Here is a 17,583-nt window from a genome sequence, read left to right as displayed (position 1 = left end):
ACGTGAATGATTATGGTCATGGCGATGACAATGATAATGAAGTCAAAGAAGATCATGACATTGATTGATGATAGCTTCACATGTAATTGCACTTCACTCATATCCGTGTTTGTTAATATTAGTACAGTAGACGCCCCCGATATCTGTTGAATGTTTAATGTTTCTGTCGCTTTAGTTCTGTAATTTGTGCTGTGTTCAATTTGGAGGTTAATCTGCCCCGAGCCAATTCGCGCTGCAGGGAATTTGATATTTCGCTTTGACTTCACGTTGATTTATGTTTGTGCAATATTTCCAAATCCTCATGCAATGCAGCTATTTTGCATGTGATATTGTATTTAATTTCGTCACTATAGTGACCCAGGTCACCCTTGCAAATTATATTCTATCCTTTTCGCTTGAGTTATCTATAAACTAAAACGATTAAACTAGGTTTTATTTTTTACCAGGTAATGCCCACTGAGCTCTAACTATATATCTTGCGCAGAAGCGACTTGGCTACCAATGATAGCCCAATGAAATAGCTTATCGCGGGGAAATGTACAGCAGACAAGAACTCTAAACGCATGTTGATTCAAAATATGGAAGGAAAAAGCGGAGGAGCAGCAGAAATATCCACGAGATCATGGAAACTCCAAATATACAGCAGCAGGCGTCAGGGTCGGGATCGAACCCACGACCTCCTGTATACCAGGCGATGTAGTTAACATCTTCTAGCCACCGCGGCGACCCTGGTTACACAAGATAATGTTGACTTCGCTTGACAGTGATGATCGTAATAATCATGGTCAAGATCTACCACTCCTGACGATGATCATGACTATGACAATAATGACGACGGTGACGACGATGATGACTATGATAATGATGACACTGATGATGACGACTATGATGATGATGACACTGATGATGACTATGATGATGATGACGACGATGATGACGATGATGATTATGACGATAACACTGATGATGACGATGATGATGATGATTATGACACTGATGATGACTATGATGATGACGACGGTGACGACGATGATGATGACGATGGCGACACTGATGATTACTATAACGATGATGAGAGATGTTGACGATGATGATGACGATGACACTTATGATGACTATATGACTATAACGATGATGACGACGACGTTGACGACGACGATGACGACTTTGATGACGACCGTGACGATGATGACAATGATGACGACGATGCCGATTCCCCTTGCCCCCCCCCCCGCCCCCCACAGCTGCCACCCCGTCTCGGGCGAGTGCGCGTGCCTGCGTGGCTGGACGGGCGCGCGCTGCGACGCCGCCTGCACCGCGCCGCTCTTCGGCGAGGGCTGCGCGCAGCCGTGCGCGTGCCCCGGGGCCGCGCTCTGCCACCACGAGACCGGCGCCTGCTCCTGCCCCCCGGGACTCGCCGTGAGTTCCTCTCCGGGCCGTGGAGGGGGAGGGGGGAGAGGGGCGCGGGGTGGGGGAGATCACCAAAGTGTTGAGTAGGTTAGCGTGGTGGTGGTTGTCATTGCGGTGGTCGTGATGGGGATAGTCGTGGTTCTGACGGTGGTTAATGTTGCTTGGCGCGATCGTGGTGGTGATGGAGGTTGTTGTTGTTGTTGGTCTGAGTGGTTGCTGTGTCGGTGGTTGTAATGGTTATCGCTATAGGCATTCTGATAGCAATGCTTTTCGATGGTGGTTATCTTGGTAGTTGCTAGTCAGTGGTGATGGTGCCTTGTGTGACCTTGGTTGTGGAGTTCGTGGTGGTGTTTGCTGTTGTTGTTGTTGTTTGTGGTCGTATTTATGGTGGGGGTCTCACTCGCCCCCCCCCCCCCCCCGTCTGTGGACAGGGCCCCGACTGCTCCACGCCGTGCCCACTCGGCACGTTCGGCACGAACTGCTCGGCCTCCTGCGCCTGCCTCAACGGCGCCAGCTGCAGCCCCCTTGACGGGAGCTGTTCGTGCCTGGCGGGTACGGGCAGCCCCTCCCCTCTCCCCCCCCATCCCCCCCACACCCACCCCCAACTCCCCACTCCCTCGCCTTCCTTCCTCGACCCATTCCTCGCGTCCCCTCTCCCCTGTCTCAGTGACCTCTCGTTTCTCTCCTTCCGTCCCACCTCCTCCATCATCTTGCTCCCTCTCCTGTGCCGTGCTCTTATTGCTGCTTGCCACCGTCTTCCCTATCCTCGATGTTTTTCGTGTTCGTGTTTTTTGTTTGTTGTGGTTGCACCCGATTCAAGAGCCGAATGGCTCACAGGGTTATACCAAAATAAATCAACGGAAACTGAAAACTGAAACTGTCTCCCCTCTTCTCCTGCACTCTCTCTCTCCTCCCGTTATCGAGCCATCTGCTCCCCTCCCTGCTCACCGCTCCACTCCTTTCTCTTCCTCTCTCCTCCCATTGTCCCCTCATCCATTCCCCTATAACCCCACCTGCCCTGAAACTCGACCATCAGGTCAACTTCTCTCCCAATCCGGACCTATTCAATCTTTTTCGCTCCCCACTCACCCCCCCCTCCCCCGGTTCCCCTCCTCGCCCATGTAATCCCCACTCCACCTCCCAGCTTCTCTGCCCCTTCCTAATCATCCCTCATCCATTTCGCACTTCTTGCTCCCCCATTCGGTCGCTGTTCGTAATCATTCGCGGCAGAACGGGACTCGCGGCTTAGCCACAATAACCCAATTTGGCAGCATGCGAACGCGTTCGGATTCATCCACATGATGATAAGTGATTCGAGGCAGCTGAAGCTGAACATGCGAGCCTCTATCAGACACACACAAACAATCAGACACACACAAATAATCAGACACACACACAAATAATCAGACACACACACAAACAATCAGATACGCACACAAATAATCAGACACACACACAAACAATCAGATACGCACACAAATAATCAGATACGCACACAAAAAATCAGACACACGCTCAAACAAAACAACAACTAGGGAGTGATTTTAGATTGGAGCGAATGAAGAAATCACGATTTAGAGAGGGAAACCAAATAGCCACCAGATTGTTTCATTTCCCCTGAATCGTTCTTCACCGAGCAAAGTTCTCCATTTAATACGATGACGTTGTTCGTTAAATCGAATAACCATCACTACCCACACCACCACCCACACCACCACCACCCCCACCCCCAACCCCACCACCACCCCATCACGCCCACAACCCCACCACCATCACCCCCACCACCACCCCAACCACCACCACCCTCCACCACCACGACCAGCCCCCCCCCCCCCCCACATTATTAAAACGCTTAACAGTTTTACAGCAGTCTCTACATTTGATTGAAGTGACAGATGATTACATTGAGTCTGCTTCTTTACCCCCAGATACGCGTCGCCTCTCCTTCCTCATATCTGTCACTCGACTTTAACAATTTCCCATCGCAAGTTTTGCAAGAGGATTTTACTTTTCATACACATGTATACAATTATAGCAGCACTTCGCTCAGATGGTGCTGTCACATCCACATCACCGATGTCGTAAGACGAGAAATTCCCATCCGGTGACATCCCGATGTTCATCTTCGCTGCCATTGTTGCTATTCTCGTCGTCATCATCATTGTCTTCGTCATCATCGCCGTTGTCATCATAATTATCGAGCAGCACGTTGTGTCGAGGAACCATGTACTGACTGCACCTCGGAAGTCACCGAAATCTTTCAACGGAAATATTCCCCCCCGCCCAATTGCATCACGAGCGCGAAATCGGCGTCACGTCGCCGCGAGACGACGAGTCCGTGTGGAACTCGCTCGTCATGAAGGGCCCGCGGAAGCGGATATCACGGAGCTCCCTCTAAGATCCTTCAAGTGCCCTCCGATCCGCACAGTGAGGAGCAGCACTCTGCCACTCGTCCTGTCACAGAAGCGCACGTGACAGTAAATGTCGATGTTTACGTTTCCAGAGCTGGAATTCAGCCGACTTCGGAGCAGAATCAAACGTAAAGTGATTTTTGCGCAATGAATGACCAGGCTGAGACCATGGATTAAATTGCAGTATTCACAATTTAGTCTATATGAGTCTATGGGTCTTTGTGTGGGTATGTCGATTTCTATATGAGTCTATGGGTCTCTAGTGGGTTTGTAGGTCTGTATGTGAGTCTTTTGGTCTCTATGTGAGTATGTAGGCTTCGATATGAGTCTGTGGGTCTATGTGTGAGTATGTAGGTAGGATTCTGTATGAGTGTATGGGTCTCGATATAAGTGAGTCATTGGTGACCGGACTGAAACCACGAACTCGCTACTCCGAGTTTTGTTGTTGTTGTTGTTGCTGCGTGTACTCGCGTCTCCAACGCGGACAAACAAAATCCTCCGTCAGCTCACACAAGTACACACGCCACGCGCGCTACCTGTAATGCTAGCCTAATACATTATTATTATGATTTCCCGTCGCCGCTAAAAGGTCGCCCGTTTAATAACGCCGAGGTCGGCGCTGGCGCGGAGCGACGCTGGGTAATGACCCGGGCCCCCAGTTTATTATCGAGAGCGCACGTAACCTGTCGCCACCCGTCTCGCACGCTGATTCCGCCGTGCCGGCCCACGGTCACCGGGCAGGTGAATTAAATGCGTAAATAAATAAATAATGCGCACATTTATTTCCCCATCCCCCCCCCCCCCTTTGCACCGGGCTGGCTTTCTGTTCCGCGTTTTCTCTCTCTGGCCTCCTCCTTTACCCCCACCACCGGTTTGACCGAGTGCAAGAAAGAGTCCCACCTTAATTGGTTCCACATCTTTAAGTCCTTTGCTCCGTGTCCTGACCTCACCTCCTCAAGTAGTAGGAATAGTAATAATAATAACAGCGATGTATAAGCAAAGGGTTCGACAATGAACAGTAACGTCGTGTTCCTTATTAAAAAACAACAAAAAAAAACACCCCAGGCTCGTAACTCACATTTCCCCAAGATCTCTCCCCTTACCGTGTAGCCTTAAAGACACCGCGCGCTCAGCGCTAAGAACGCGATGCGAGGGAGCCAGCGGCGGGATCGAGGCCGGCACGGGCGGCACTCGTGATGGATGGGGTGGTTGGAGACGGCCGCCTCCTCCACAGCCGCGTGATCCGAACCGCCCTTTGTCTGCCCCGGTGTAGAGGTTCTTGCGTGACATCGGCAAAGCTCCCCCGTGAAGGCTGAACAGAATGTTGGGGTGCAAGCGCGTTTCGCGAGCACCCTACAAAGGCCAGCACGGGGCACTATTGGGGGAGGGGGGCAGAGTCAGTGTTGATGTTTACACACTGCATCAGGTACTAATTTGAGGCTGAGTATATCCAGGGTTAAGATAAATTGTCACTGGTGATGAACATGAGCGTAAATTGAACTCGGGTGGCCGTGTTCGTAGCGCAGCGCGTTAACCGCTGCGCCACCGCTCCCCGCAACAACAACAACAACCGCCTTTCGCCACAATGTGGTGGTGACGTCACCACGGCGCTTGTGCCAGGCTATGTGCACGTTAAGGCCACGTGAAACGTCGAACGCCCGCTGTCAGGAGGTCACGGGACAGACCCAGGTGCTCCCCGCACAGACACACAGACGCATGCTCGCCTCCCCGTGTAAGGCCGGTCCGATGGAGCAGCCTGTTTCTGCAGAAGTCCCCTTTGTGAGATGGAGAACGCAAACAATAACACAACGCTTCTTTGTTTACGTTTCTCGCGCGGCGCGGAATTCGCCTAATTGTGCGGCGTGAGACGACTTCCAGCTGCTGACGATTGTTTTTGTTGTCGAAACGGTGAAGTGGCGAGGCCCGCTGGCGAATCGTGAAGTGCGAAGAGTCGTTCATTTAGCACGGAGAGAGGTGTTGGACACATGCTCTTTGCCGATGTTATCGCCGTGCGCGTGTGTATGGATTTAACTAAGGTCCATGAAAGCTTTCTTGTCGCGCCATTATCGTTGTTGTTATCATGAAAGTGTTCTTTTAGTTTGAGTTTTGAAAGCGAGGCGGGTTGGGTTAGGGTGGGGGACGGTCCAGACGGAGACGGACAAATCGGTTGTGGGAATTCAAAGTTTCGACTTTAATTAGCGACGAATTCGGTGAACTCTGGGAGATATCAACACGGATAAGCAGACAATACATCTCCCCCGCAAGCCCCGTACCTCGACAAAAGTACTTTTTTTACACGACCCCATCGGCCCCATGGCCTTCTGGGAGTGCACAATCTCAGCAGCGTTGCGATTCAGTGCAGGCGCACTCGGAACCTCTATCGACACACAGCAAATACAAAGACCCTCCCCCCCCCCCCAGTATAGCCTTGACGGACTGTTGGGCCAGGTGCTGTTAGCGAGCAGCACCTATGAAGGCCGTAAAGGCACACGAGGGGGAACCGGCCGCTTTTGACTTCCCAGCGATGATGTTTACACATGCACCAGGTAGACATTTTAGGCAGAGTAGATCTATGGGAGATGCGGGAGCAGTTCAATAATGCTGCCACTGTTATTGATCGTGAGTGGGAATGGAACTTGGGTCGCCGGGTTTGTAGCGCAGTGCGCTAACCACTGCCCAACCGCTTCCCACTTCTCGTAATCACGGAGAGCTGGGCCGTGTATGTTACTGTACCTTGAACTTATTTCGCACCGTACGTAGACAACTGTGCTAATTGGCTATCCTACTCCCATGGGGGGGTAGGATAGCCACCTTGTCCACTCTAGACTAGGCTATCAAAACCGTGCAGTGTTCTGCGATCCCGTTCATCACGGAGGTCGGTACAAATCAATTCCTGCCACCCCCGAACGCAGAGATGCCACTCCCCGTGACTGCCCGGGTCAAAGCTCGGGCAGCGTTAGTCGTGCGGCGAGTCGTGAGCACCGGACGTCCGTGTGATTGGAGTCTTCCCCGCTGTTGGCGGTGCTCAGGATGGCACGGCCCCGACTGCTCGCTGCCGTGCGCCCAGGGCAGCTGGGGCCTCGGCTGTAACCGCTCGTGCCGCTGCCGCCCACCCGCCTTCTGCGACCCCGCGTCGGGGGACTGCGCGTGCCCCCCAGGGTGGAGGGGTCACGCGTGCGAGCTCGCGTGTCAGGTGAGAGAGTGAGAGAAGTGGAGACAGAGAGTGCATGCACGTGTGTGTGTGTGAGAGAGAGAGAGAGAGGGAGTGTGTATGTATGTTAATGTGTAAGGCTGATATATAATATGTGCGTGGGGGTGGGGGGGGGGAGTGCCGTAGATTCGCCGCTAACAGCACTTGCCCCAACAGTCTGTTGAGGCTAAACGGGGAATCTTTCTCTTTGGGGAGCGATAGTGTGTCGGTTTTGCGCTCTGCACTACGAACCCGGTGATCCGTGTTCGATTCCCGCTCACGGACAACACCAGTGACGATTATCTGAACCGGTCCTAGGCCTCCCCTAGGTCGACTCAGCCTGAAATGCACTGGGGAAACAAAGGCCGACAAGGTGCGGTGTTGGCCACCCACCCTCTTGTGTGCCGTGCCGGCCTTCATGAGTACTCGCTAAAAGCACTTGCCCCCCAGCGGTGAAGTTGAGGCTATACGGGTGGTCTTTGTCTCTTCTTTGTATGTGTGGGTCTGCTGCTCGCAGCCCGGCTCGTTCGGACTCGGCTGCCGGGAGCTCTGCGACTGCGGCCACGCGGAGCGGTGCGACCGCGTCACAGGGCGCTGCCTCTGCCACTCCGGATGGACCGGTTCGTTCCGTCCGCCTGTCCGTCCGTTCTTTTTTTTTTTACGATCAGAGTAAACAAGAAGGTGCTCGGTTTAGTCGGCACTTTGCTTCGTTCATCATTTCGGGGGGTTTTTTTTATTTTTTTCATTGTTTTGCTTTATGTGCTATCCCTCTCTCTATATATATTTTTAGTCCGTCCGTTCACCCATCCTCTGTCTGTCCGTCTGTCACTCCACGTATCCATCTACCGTTTCACTCGCCCATTTATATTTTCACTCATTTGTCGTATCTGTCCGCCCTTACGCTCTGTCCATCTTTCATCTCTGTCCATTTGTCCACTTATTTTTTCGTCCACCTGTCCATCCATCTATCGAGCCGTCTGCTCTTTTGCCCAGAGTTACGTCCTTCCTTATGCTAAATCTCTTTGTCCCATCCCTCCTGCGTCTCTCCCACCTGCATCGCCGTCCGTCCGTCCACCCGAGACCCGCCACGTCGCCCCCCCCCCCCTGCTTCGGCGTCCACTCTGTCTCGCTCCGCCACTCGCGTTTTATTTTTATTTTTATTTTCTGTTCCTCTCGTCGAAGTGGCAGCAGAAGCGACACGCGTCTCGCCGCGTCCCTAATTATCTCCCCCTGTCACACGCCGACCCCGTCAGCCCGCGTCGCTCCTCACCAAACCCCGTCACTCCGCCGGAGAGAGGAAGGTAGCCAACTCCCTGGAGGAAGATAGCCATGCCCCCCATGCTCCCCATGCCCCCCATGCCCCCCATGCTCTCTTTACTCGTGTTCCGCGGTGAGCGTAGAACACACCTCACATTCACGAGGAGACACGACTCGTACGAGGCACAAAACTCGAACAATCTCACGTGAAGTCCTGACAACCACACTGACAGAAGCAATTGTTCAGTACTCTTTGGTTCTTTCGGTAAAGTCACGCTAGGTATAAAATAAATCACGACGTTTCGGGCGCAACACAAGCGACCATCATCAGGTGGCTGATGACGGACGCTTGTGTTGCGCCCGAAACGTCGTGATTTATTTTATTTTCTACCTACGTGACTTTACCGAAAGAACCAAAGAGTATGGATTCCTGCAGTCACGAAAGCTTCAAATCAACGATTGTTCAGTGTTGAGGGTTATCACTGCGTTCAGTGCAACTCGTGACCGTGCGGTTTGGCGATCGCTATGGGAGACCTTCATCCAGTAGTAGAGTGGCCACGGATGATGATGACTACATCATCATTACAGCGCTATAATGGCATGCGCAAAGATAACTTTAACATTTGGGGTTTTTTTCATTAATCAAGCATCAAGCTCATAGTTCGACTGTCCGGGTAACGCACGTGCCCCATGCCCTGTACCGACACGGCATGTGCGTTCTCGTGTTGTGCCACGTGTTCATCCGTTTCGTGAAGACCAGCTTGGAGAGCAATATCATCAGCAGCAGTGGCTCAACATGAGCACTACTTTGAGACCGGTTCCAACCTTCAGTACCTCTCATCAGCAGGGTCAGGCTTGCTTAAATCAATTTTGTTGAACTGCGATTTCCCGTCCTGAAGGTAAATGGTTCCTCGTTCAACACAAAACCATACAGAAAATATCCTTTGAATGCTTTGTGTGTGCATGAACAGACCTATGGGGGGGGGGGGGATGAGCGACAGTTATTTTGTCATTAACATTCTCCACAACGACGCTTCACGGTGTAATTTGTCGTGCATTGCGAAGACGCCTTTCGACTTCAGATCCCGTAGAAGCTCGCAGCGCCAGAAACGTCGGTACATCGTGGCCGCGAACCACCCCACGGCTGATACCGAAAATAACTGTTTGTAGATGCACTCGGCACAGACCGCAATGTTATATGAGTTGTTTTTTTTGTTTAATCATGCTGCGTTCATCCTCCTACAAACGCGCACGCACAAAATTAAAGTTCCACCCTCTGTGCACCCTTAAACCTGGAGGCGGTTGAATCTCAGAATACTAATCGTCTCTCCATGTCCACGGGTGATGATGGCTGGCTGGCCAGCCCACGGTCGCGGTGTGAAGTTGCCGGGTTACAGGAAGAGTAGGATTGTTAAGTCGGAATTTTTTTTGTCGCTGTCAGGGGGGGTAGTGGAGCCCGCAGAGAGATGGGGGGGGAGGTGACGGCAGTTGGAGGAGGAGGAAGAGGAGGAGAGCTCTGGGGGGGGGGGGGGTGACTGCAGTTGGAGGAGGAGGAAGAGGAGGAGAGCTCTGGGGGGGGGGGGGGGGTGACTGCAGTTGGAGGAGGAGGAAGAGAGCCCTGGGGGGTGGGGGGGTGACTGCAGTTGGAGGAGGAGGAAGAGGAGGAAGAGAGCTCTGGGGGGGGGGGGGGGTGACGGCAGTTGGAGGAGGAGGAAGAGGAGGAAGAGCCCTGGGGGGTGGGGGGGTGACTGCAGTTGGAGGAGGAGGAAGAGGAGGAAGAGAGCTCTGGGGGGGGGGGGGGTGACGGCAGTTGGAGGAGGAGGAAGAGGAGGAAGAGAGCTCTGGGGGGGGGGGGGGGTGACTGCAGTTGGAGGAGGAGGAAGAGGAGGAAGAGGAGGAAGAGGAGGAGAGCTCTGGGGGGGGGGGGGGGTGACTGCAGTTGGAGGAGGAGGAAGAGGAGGAAGAGCCCTGGGGGGTGGGGGGGGTGACTGCAGTTGGAGGAGGAAGAAGAGGAGGAGAGCTCTGGGGGGTGGGGGGGTGACTGCAGTTGGAGGAGGAGGAAGAGGAGGAAGAGCCCTGGGGGGGGGGGGGGTGACGGCAGTTGGAGGAGAGCTCTGGGGGGGGGGGGGGTGGTGAAGGAGGGGAGGGAGGAGGCGGCGGATGGGTTCAATCCTCGCTGGTATTTTCTCAGCCCGCGATGAGCAAAGCGCCCCACTTGTTGCCGTTGGGTTATTATTACTATCGCTGCTTTCGCACGTAGGCCTGGTGGATCGTCATAATCTGGATCAGCCGTGTATTATCCACTGTTCGATATCATTAATCTCCAAGCTGTCGCCATCTCTCACAGTTCTGCAACATTCCATCGGGCACTACTGCAAAAGAGCCGATTTTGTTGTCCGTGTGTTGAAATAATAACAGATCAAGGCTACTAATGATGAGATTAGGATTCATATTCTTAGTTCTTTCGGAAAAGTCACGTTGAAGGGAAACAATAAAATAATAAATATATATAAAACAATAAAAATTCTCACGACGTTTCGACCATAACACAAACGGTCGTCATCAGGTGTGTCGGTTTGCATAAAAATAAATACATTTAAGCAAACCGACAAACCTGATGACGACCGTTTGTGTTATGGTCGAAACGTCGTGAGAATTTTTATTGTTTTATATATTTTATTATTTTATTGTTTCCCTTCAACGTGACTTTACTGAAAGAACTAAGAAATGAATTACTGCAGTCACGAAAGCTTTAAATCAAAGAGATTAGGATTGTTAATATTTGAATAATATAACGTGTTTTTTCTTAGTAATCGAGATTTTTCTTAACCCACTGCTGGATAGAGGCCTCCCCACGCCGTGTCAAGCATGAGTGCTCGTGTGACCATACTTCACCACGCTGGTCAAGGCGTGGAGGTAGTTTGGCTTTTTACGATTTGGCTCTGTCGCTGGGAGTTGAGCATCTGGAAAGGTCAACCTCTTAACGCGCGACTTGGATGCTCTGCGCGTTGCATAATTCAATGCGGCAAAACGGGGCATGTATATCTTGTTTTGCTGATGCGCTGTGGGTGTGTGTGTATTTCTGTGCGGTGGTGTAGCGGCTAGCGCGCCGCGCTACGAACCCAGCGAACCGAGTTCGATTCCCGCTCACGACCAACATCGGTGACAAATGTGTGAACCGGTCGTGGGCCTCCCCTAGGTCGACTCAGAGTCAAATGCGCACCCGGTGCGGTGTTTAAACGACGCCACTCGGGAGACAGAGACGGCCCGGCCTTCACAGGTGCTCGCTAACAGCACTTGTCCCAGCAGTCTGTTGACGCTATATGGGGCATCTTTGCTTTGTGTGTGCGGTGTGCACCCGTGCCCTCCGGTAGGGGTGCGCTGTGACAGCGCCTGTGCCCCGGGTCGCTGGGGGCCCAACTGCTCGCGCACGTGCGGATGCCACAACGGCGCGTCCTGCCGCCCCGCGGACGGGGCGTGCGAGTGTGCGGCGGGATACAGGGGCACGACGTGCCAGAGAGGTGGCCGGAAAACGCTACACCGCGTCACATCACAGCACACTACGCACGCCGCTACACCACGGCGCCCCATGCAACGCCACACGACGCGACCCCATGCCACTCCACGCCACGTCGGTAACACCAAACCCGCATAGGACCCCACGTCGCTCACCACGGAGCGCGGTTGATGCGTCTCAATGAATTAATTTCCCCGCTGTTAAGTGTGAGATTGCGTTATCGATGTGTTCCGCAGCCTTCGCCGACTCAGCAAATGCATTTTTGGTTTAATTATATTTGTTGAAAATCAGACAAGCTGCGTTAAGCCACTCGACGCCAGTACGCTTAAATATAACCTCGTATCGTAAATTGCATTTCATAAATTACATGGACTTTGAGAATACTGTATTGGGGTTTGAATCAGACGTACATCTCTTCTAAATATTTCATATTTCAACTTAAACAAGTTGCACAAATAAATGGAAACACTTAGCGTCCATTACGTTTTAAAATTAGACATTTTAATCCATTAATATCTCAAATGATGAATTTACGTTTTATGATGGAAAAAAATGGGGTGCAATTGTGCAGCGGTTAACGCTGCAATACTCAAAACACGAGTTGAGAGTATTTGGATGCTCTACATGAGCTATAAATGAGCTATCATTTGTGGCGAGGTCGCTTCTGAAAAAGAGCTACATAGCTCAGTGGGCCTTACCTGGTAAAATAAAAATAAATAGTTAGTTTCGCATCAAGCCACGAACCCGCTTATCTGAGTTCGATTCCCCAACCACGACTACCATCATCAGTGGCGAGTGATGTCTGAACAACCGGCCCTGGGCCTCCTCCGCCCTTCGCCAACCCGCACTGACCAGCGTGGTGAAGTATGGTCAAACAACCCCCCCCCCCGTAAGTGATACAGCGTTGGAAGAAGGCGTTCATCCATCATTGGATTGACAAGGGGGCTGCAAATTGTTATCGTTGCCGTTGTTGATCATTAACATATCATCAAATGTCATCACCGGATACATGGAACACACACGTCCGCAGCCCCTCGTCACAGACGCACACGCGCGCATGCACCGCAGCATCGAGTGCGTACCGTACGTACTTGGGCAAGATGGATTTTAATAACCTGCATAGGATTAATGTTGTTTTGTTTTCCACTAAAGCTCGCGTAAATGCTATTATCATTACATGAGCAATCGGCCCGCACTGCATTAATATCAAGTGAAGTCTGTGATGGATTACGGGACATTACTACACGGGGCCACGTGGAATGACGCTGCCCTCGTCTTGCAATCCAAAACAATCCCCACACAGAGCAGCTCTTATAACACAACCATGCATATTTAGAGATATTTGGCCAATCCACTGCTGGATGAGCCACCCCCCCCCCCTGGCCCCGCCCCTCGCACCACCCCGCCCCCACCGTTGTTAGGTACCCAGGTAGGCAGGCAGGTTAGCATAAGTCTCAGTTTTCAGTTTCATTTATTTGGTATAGCCCTGTGAGCCATTCGGCTCTTGAATCGGGTGCAACCGCAACAAACAAAAAACAAAAAACATGAACAAGAAAACATCTTAAAGTGACTATGTGACTGTGCAAACAGAAAATACAGGAAAAAACAGCAAAAATATTCCTGAAAAAGCACCGTACACCAACGCTGTGGGCAAAAATCCCAGTGGGATGCAAGTCAAACAACAACAACAACCACAAGACAACTTAGATTAAGATGTTAAGTTTGACCCAATGTGGAGATCACAGTGGTGAGTCCTATATGGGCAGTTCAATGGAAATCTTAAGGCCGAGTGATAGATGGAATCAAGCTTCTTCAGTGCAGTATTTGGGGCTGATTTATACACGATGTAACAGTAATCAAGTAGAGGCAGTATGGTAGCTTTTATCAATTCCAAACGGAACATTGGGGGGAAGCAGTGCTTGTGTCGATACAGAAAACCAATTTTTATTTTTGTCTTTTTACCAATATAATCAATGTGATCTTCAAAATTCAGTTTTGAATCCAGGATGACAACAATATACTTATAGATCTTGACTTGCTCTATTTGATAATTATTTAAGGAATGTAATTGGGGAAAAATAACTTCCTGCTTTAGACCTGGTGAGAAGCATAGCACCATGGTTTTGGAGGTATTCAGGACTAGTTTAAGAGAAACTAGCTGATGTTGTAGTTTGTTGAAATCACCCTGGAGCTTAGCAATCACGTCATCCGGAGAGCGGCCAGCAGTAATCAGTATCGTGTCATCTACTCGGTAGGTAATGTCACGTAATCAGACGAGAGAGCACGTAGGTATACCTGTGATTTACAAATATGTATTAAGCCTATTTTAATAATCACATTCATAATTATGATTGCACGTTGAACTTCTTTCGCACCGTACGTAGCCAACCGCGCTAACCAGGCGGTGCGACGGGAAGGACAACAAATAACGATCATCAATTATTGACTGTCGTTCCGAATCATGACCATCTTATCATCACGATAATAATCACCATTGTAATGACTGATCATCATCCTCATCGTGCCCACCCCGGACCCCACAGTGTGCCCTCCAGGCACCTTCGGCCTCGGCTGTGCCCAGGCCTGCCCCCAGTGTCTACACGGCAACGGGCCGTGCCACCACGTGACGGGGGAGTGCCGCTGCCTGCCCGGGTTCACGGGGCAGCTCTGCGACCAGGGTGCGCCCAACGCACAAACTCGTCAATTACTCGTCGATTAACCCAATAGATCATCGGTTTTTGTTTCCATTGCACAGGCTCTCGATAAGGATAGAGGTTAATCCGCCCTCGGCTTTGAGCCTCGTGGGTTTTCTCGGCGTCCTCCCGATGGCCTGCCACTTGTGTAAGCCACTCGTGAATGGAATTGGCCAAACATCCCAATAAAGGATCACAGAGCTTTGGCAATTGTTGGCGCCGGTTCTGGCTGCCTCCGAATCGCGTCTCTGCTTTTCCCGAGCCTCTGTGCAAAAGCTGTGCGCGTTGCATATTCTGTAGCATTTTAAGATGCAATTTGCATGAACGACGCCTTTAAATACAAATAAAACGACACATTATTAATATTTTTACTATAGCATCCTTGACCATTTTGGTAACCCAGGTCACGCTTGCAAACGAGACTTCCCTCATTTAGAATCATATTGGTCGTGAAATCCTACAAACGACGCCCTGGTCGCTCGCCTTCTCAGCCGGTTAAACAAATACATTTAGACTGCTATGCAAAAGGTCAATTTCCTGAAACGTTGCCTATAAAGTATTTCATCCTTTAAGGCCTGATTTTATTGAGCTTAATCATTTGATTAACCCAGTGGCCACCAACCCAAAATAACAATGAAAGCCGTTTATCATTCGAATTCGGTCAAACAAAACCTCAATATTTCAAGATCCGCAATGCACGTGGCGAAAACGTCACGAAGCGGTCCTTAAAGAGCCACGTGTTTCCTACCCCTGGATTAACCCCCCCCCCCCCCCTCTCGACCCCCCAGCGTGTCCCCCAGGCAGGTACGGGCGCGGGTGCCGGGAGGAGTGTGCGTGTGCCAACAACAGCTCCTGCAGCCACGTGGACGGCACGTGTCACTGCACGCCGGGGTGGCTCGGCCGGGACTGCTCGCAGGGTGAGGAGGAGGAGGAGGCGTCCTGTCGCCACGCAGCGGTCACGCGACGCTGGGTGCCGAGTGCAGTGCGCGCGAACCACTGTCCCACCGCTCCACCCCCATGCACATGCGCGTGTGTGTGTGCTTGTATCCGTGAGCGGGGCCGGGTAAAACTACGTGGCCGAGAGTCAGAGCAATTCCCTGTACACCTTGGGGTGCGACAGGGATGTCCTCTGGCTCCCACATTATTTAACATCTATTTTGACCACGTAGTTCGTGAAGCCTTCAATAGCTGTACCGGGGGAATCTCCATTTGGTACAGATATAATGGGAGGCTGATTGATGCCCGGGTGCGGTCAAGGGATGGCTCCCTATCGCTCAACCACGTTATGTATGCCGATGATTTGGTAATAGCTGCTCATTCAGAGGAGGAGTTGGAGACGCTGCTGCTGAGACTGGAGCGTGCCACTAAGAGATGGGGCTTTACCATCAGCCCCACCAAAACTAAGCACCTGCCTAGGTCTTTTGTACCATCGGACACTCCACCCCCACAACTCCCAATCAGTGATGGGGCAGTTGTGGAGAGAGTGGAGAGTTTCCCATACCTGGGCAGTATGCTTATGACCGGCTCCAGTTTAACAGCAGAGGTCTCACTCCGAATCAGTCGAGCGGCAATATCTTTTCATCGTTTGCGCAACGCTGTGTGGAAACTACCTGGTCTGTCGCTCCGCACGAAGCTTCAGGTCTTCTCGGCCACGGTCATTCCCTCCCTTATCTGCGCTTGCGAAACGTGGACCCCCTAATGGAACATCTTTGCCGGTTAGAAACTTTTTTGGCTGGCCTGCCTACGATCCATCCTGGGTTTAACCAGGCTGAATTGTGTGAGGAGCTCACAAATCATTGAAAGATCTGGGCAAGGTCCCTTCGGTGAGCTCCTCCGGCAGGCAAGGCTGCGTTGGCTGGGTCATGTAGCCCGCATGCCCTGCCACTACATACCGAAACAGCTTTTGTTCAGCCGGATCGAGGGGGCTAAATGGGCGCGGCACGGGCTAGAGAAGAGATAGAGTGATGTGGTACAGGAGGACGTGGAGCTGAGTGGACTTGCCGATGACTGGTACCAGCGGTGTCAGGATCGGCCTCTGTGGAGGAGGTTCGTGAAGGACGCTACTGGGCAGTTGGAGGCAGTCGCCCTCCAACAACAACGGAGGGCGGAGGAGCGACGCTCACAACAACGAGCGGAGCGCCGGGTGGCTAAAGTTCAGCAGATTGGCACATTAGGGGGCACAGGTGGTGCATCAGCCAGTCATCTCAGTTAGTCGACCCGTGGCACCTGGGTCTGCCCCGTAACCTCCTGCCAGCGGGCGTTCGACACTTCACGTGGCCTCAAGGTGCACATGGCCTGGCACAAGCGTCGTGGTGACGTCACCGCCACTTAGTGGCGAATGGCGATTGTTGTTGTTGTGTCTGTGCGGCCTGTTGGGGGAGCGAAGAACCCGAGTTCGATTGCGACGAATACCAGGGGGCGAATATTTAAACATCCTCGAGTTTGACTCCACCTTAAACGAAGACCTGGCGTGGTGTGGTACACGTCAGCGCTGGGGGGAGACAAAGGCAGCAGGGCGTGGTTCTGACTACAACGCTTACCCTCGCGCAGCCGTGCCAGCCTTCATAGGACTTGCCCCCACAGCCTATTAATGCTATACGGGGGTCCTTTGTCTTTGTGTGCGTGCAGCCTGCCCGCCGGGCCTGTGGGGGGCTAACTGCCTGCACACGTGCAGCTGCCACAACGGCGGGGGGTGCAGCGCGCGCGACGGGAGCTGCACGTGCTCGGCCGGGTGGATGGGAGCGCACTGCACGCGGCGTACGGACCGCGCGCTAAGACACACGTACACACACACACGTACACACACACACGTACACGTACACACGTACACACACGTACACACACACACGTACACACACGTGTACACACACACGTGTACACACACACGTACACACACGTGTACACACACACACGTGTACACACACACGTACACACACGTGTACACACACACGTACACACACACGTGTACACACAACAACAACAACAACAACCGCCATTCGCCACTAAGTGGCGGTGACGTCACCACGACGCTTGTGCCAGGCTATGTGCACCCTGAGGCCACGTGAAGTGTCGAACGCCCGCTGGCAGGAGGTCACGGGGCAGACC

At 52.2% G+C, this 17,583-nt stretch overlaps 1 protein-coding gene across 6 annotated transcripts in view; it reads left to right on the top strand.

Annotated features, from left to right (window-relative positions):
• The window catches only part of LOC116941918 (uncharacterized), a 122,745-nt gene that overhangs the window by 85,947 nt on the left and 19,215 nt on the right, over positions 1-17,583 (top strand). For all 6 annotated transcript variants that reach the window (XM_076067679.1, XM_076067686.1, XM_076067693.1 and 3 more), the window contains 8 exons: positions 1,245-1,419; positions 1,842-1,962; positions 6,851-7,014; positions 7,529-7,631; positions 11,643-11,789; positions 14,329-14,463; positions 15,267-15,395; positions 17,107-17,235. In XM_076067679.1, coding sequence (XP_075923794.1) covers positions 1,245-1,419; positions 1,842-1,962; positions 6,851-7,014; positions 7,529-7,631; positions 11,643-11,789; positions 14,329-14,463; positions 15,267-15,395; positions 17,107-17,235 — 1,103 coding nt within the window. The remainder of the gene's footprint in view (positions 1-1,244; positions 1,420-1,841; positions 1,963-6,850; positions 7,015-7,528; positions 7,632-11,642; positions 11,790-14,328; positions 14,464-15,266; positions 15,396-17,106; positions 17,236-17,583) is intronic.

Source organism: Petromyzon marinus, chromosome 1 (assembly GCF_048934315.1).
Source record: "Petromyzon marinus isolate PM22_M1 ecotype Great Lakes invasive population chromosome 1, UKy_Petmar_22M1.pri1.0, whole genome shotgun sequence".
Lineage (NCBI taxonomy): Eukaryota > Metazoa > Chordata > Hyperoartia > Petromyzontiformes > Petromyzontidae > Petromyzon > Petromyzon marinus.
Note: the sequence above shows the minus strand (reverse complement) of the source record. Positions and strands in the feature narration are given on the sequence as shown.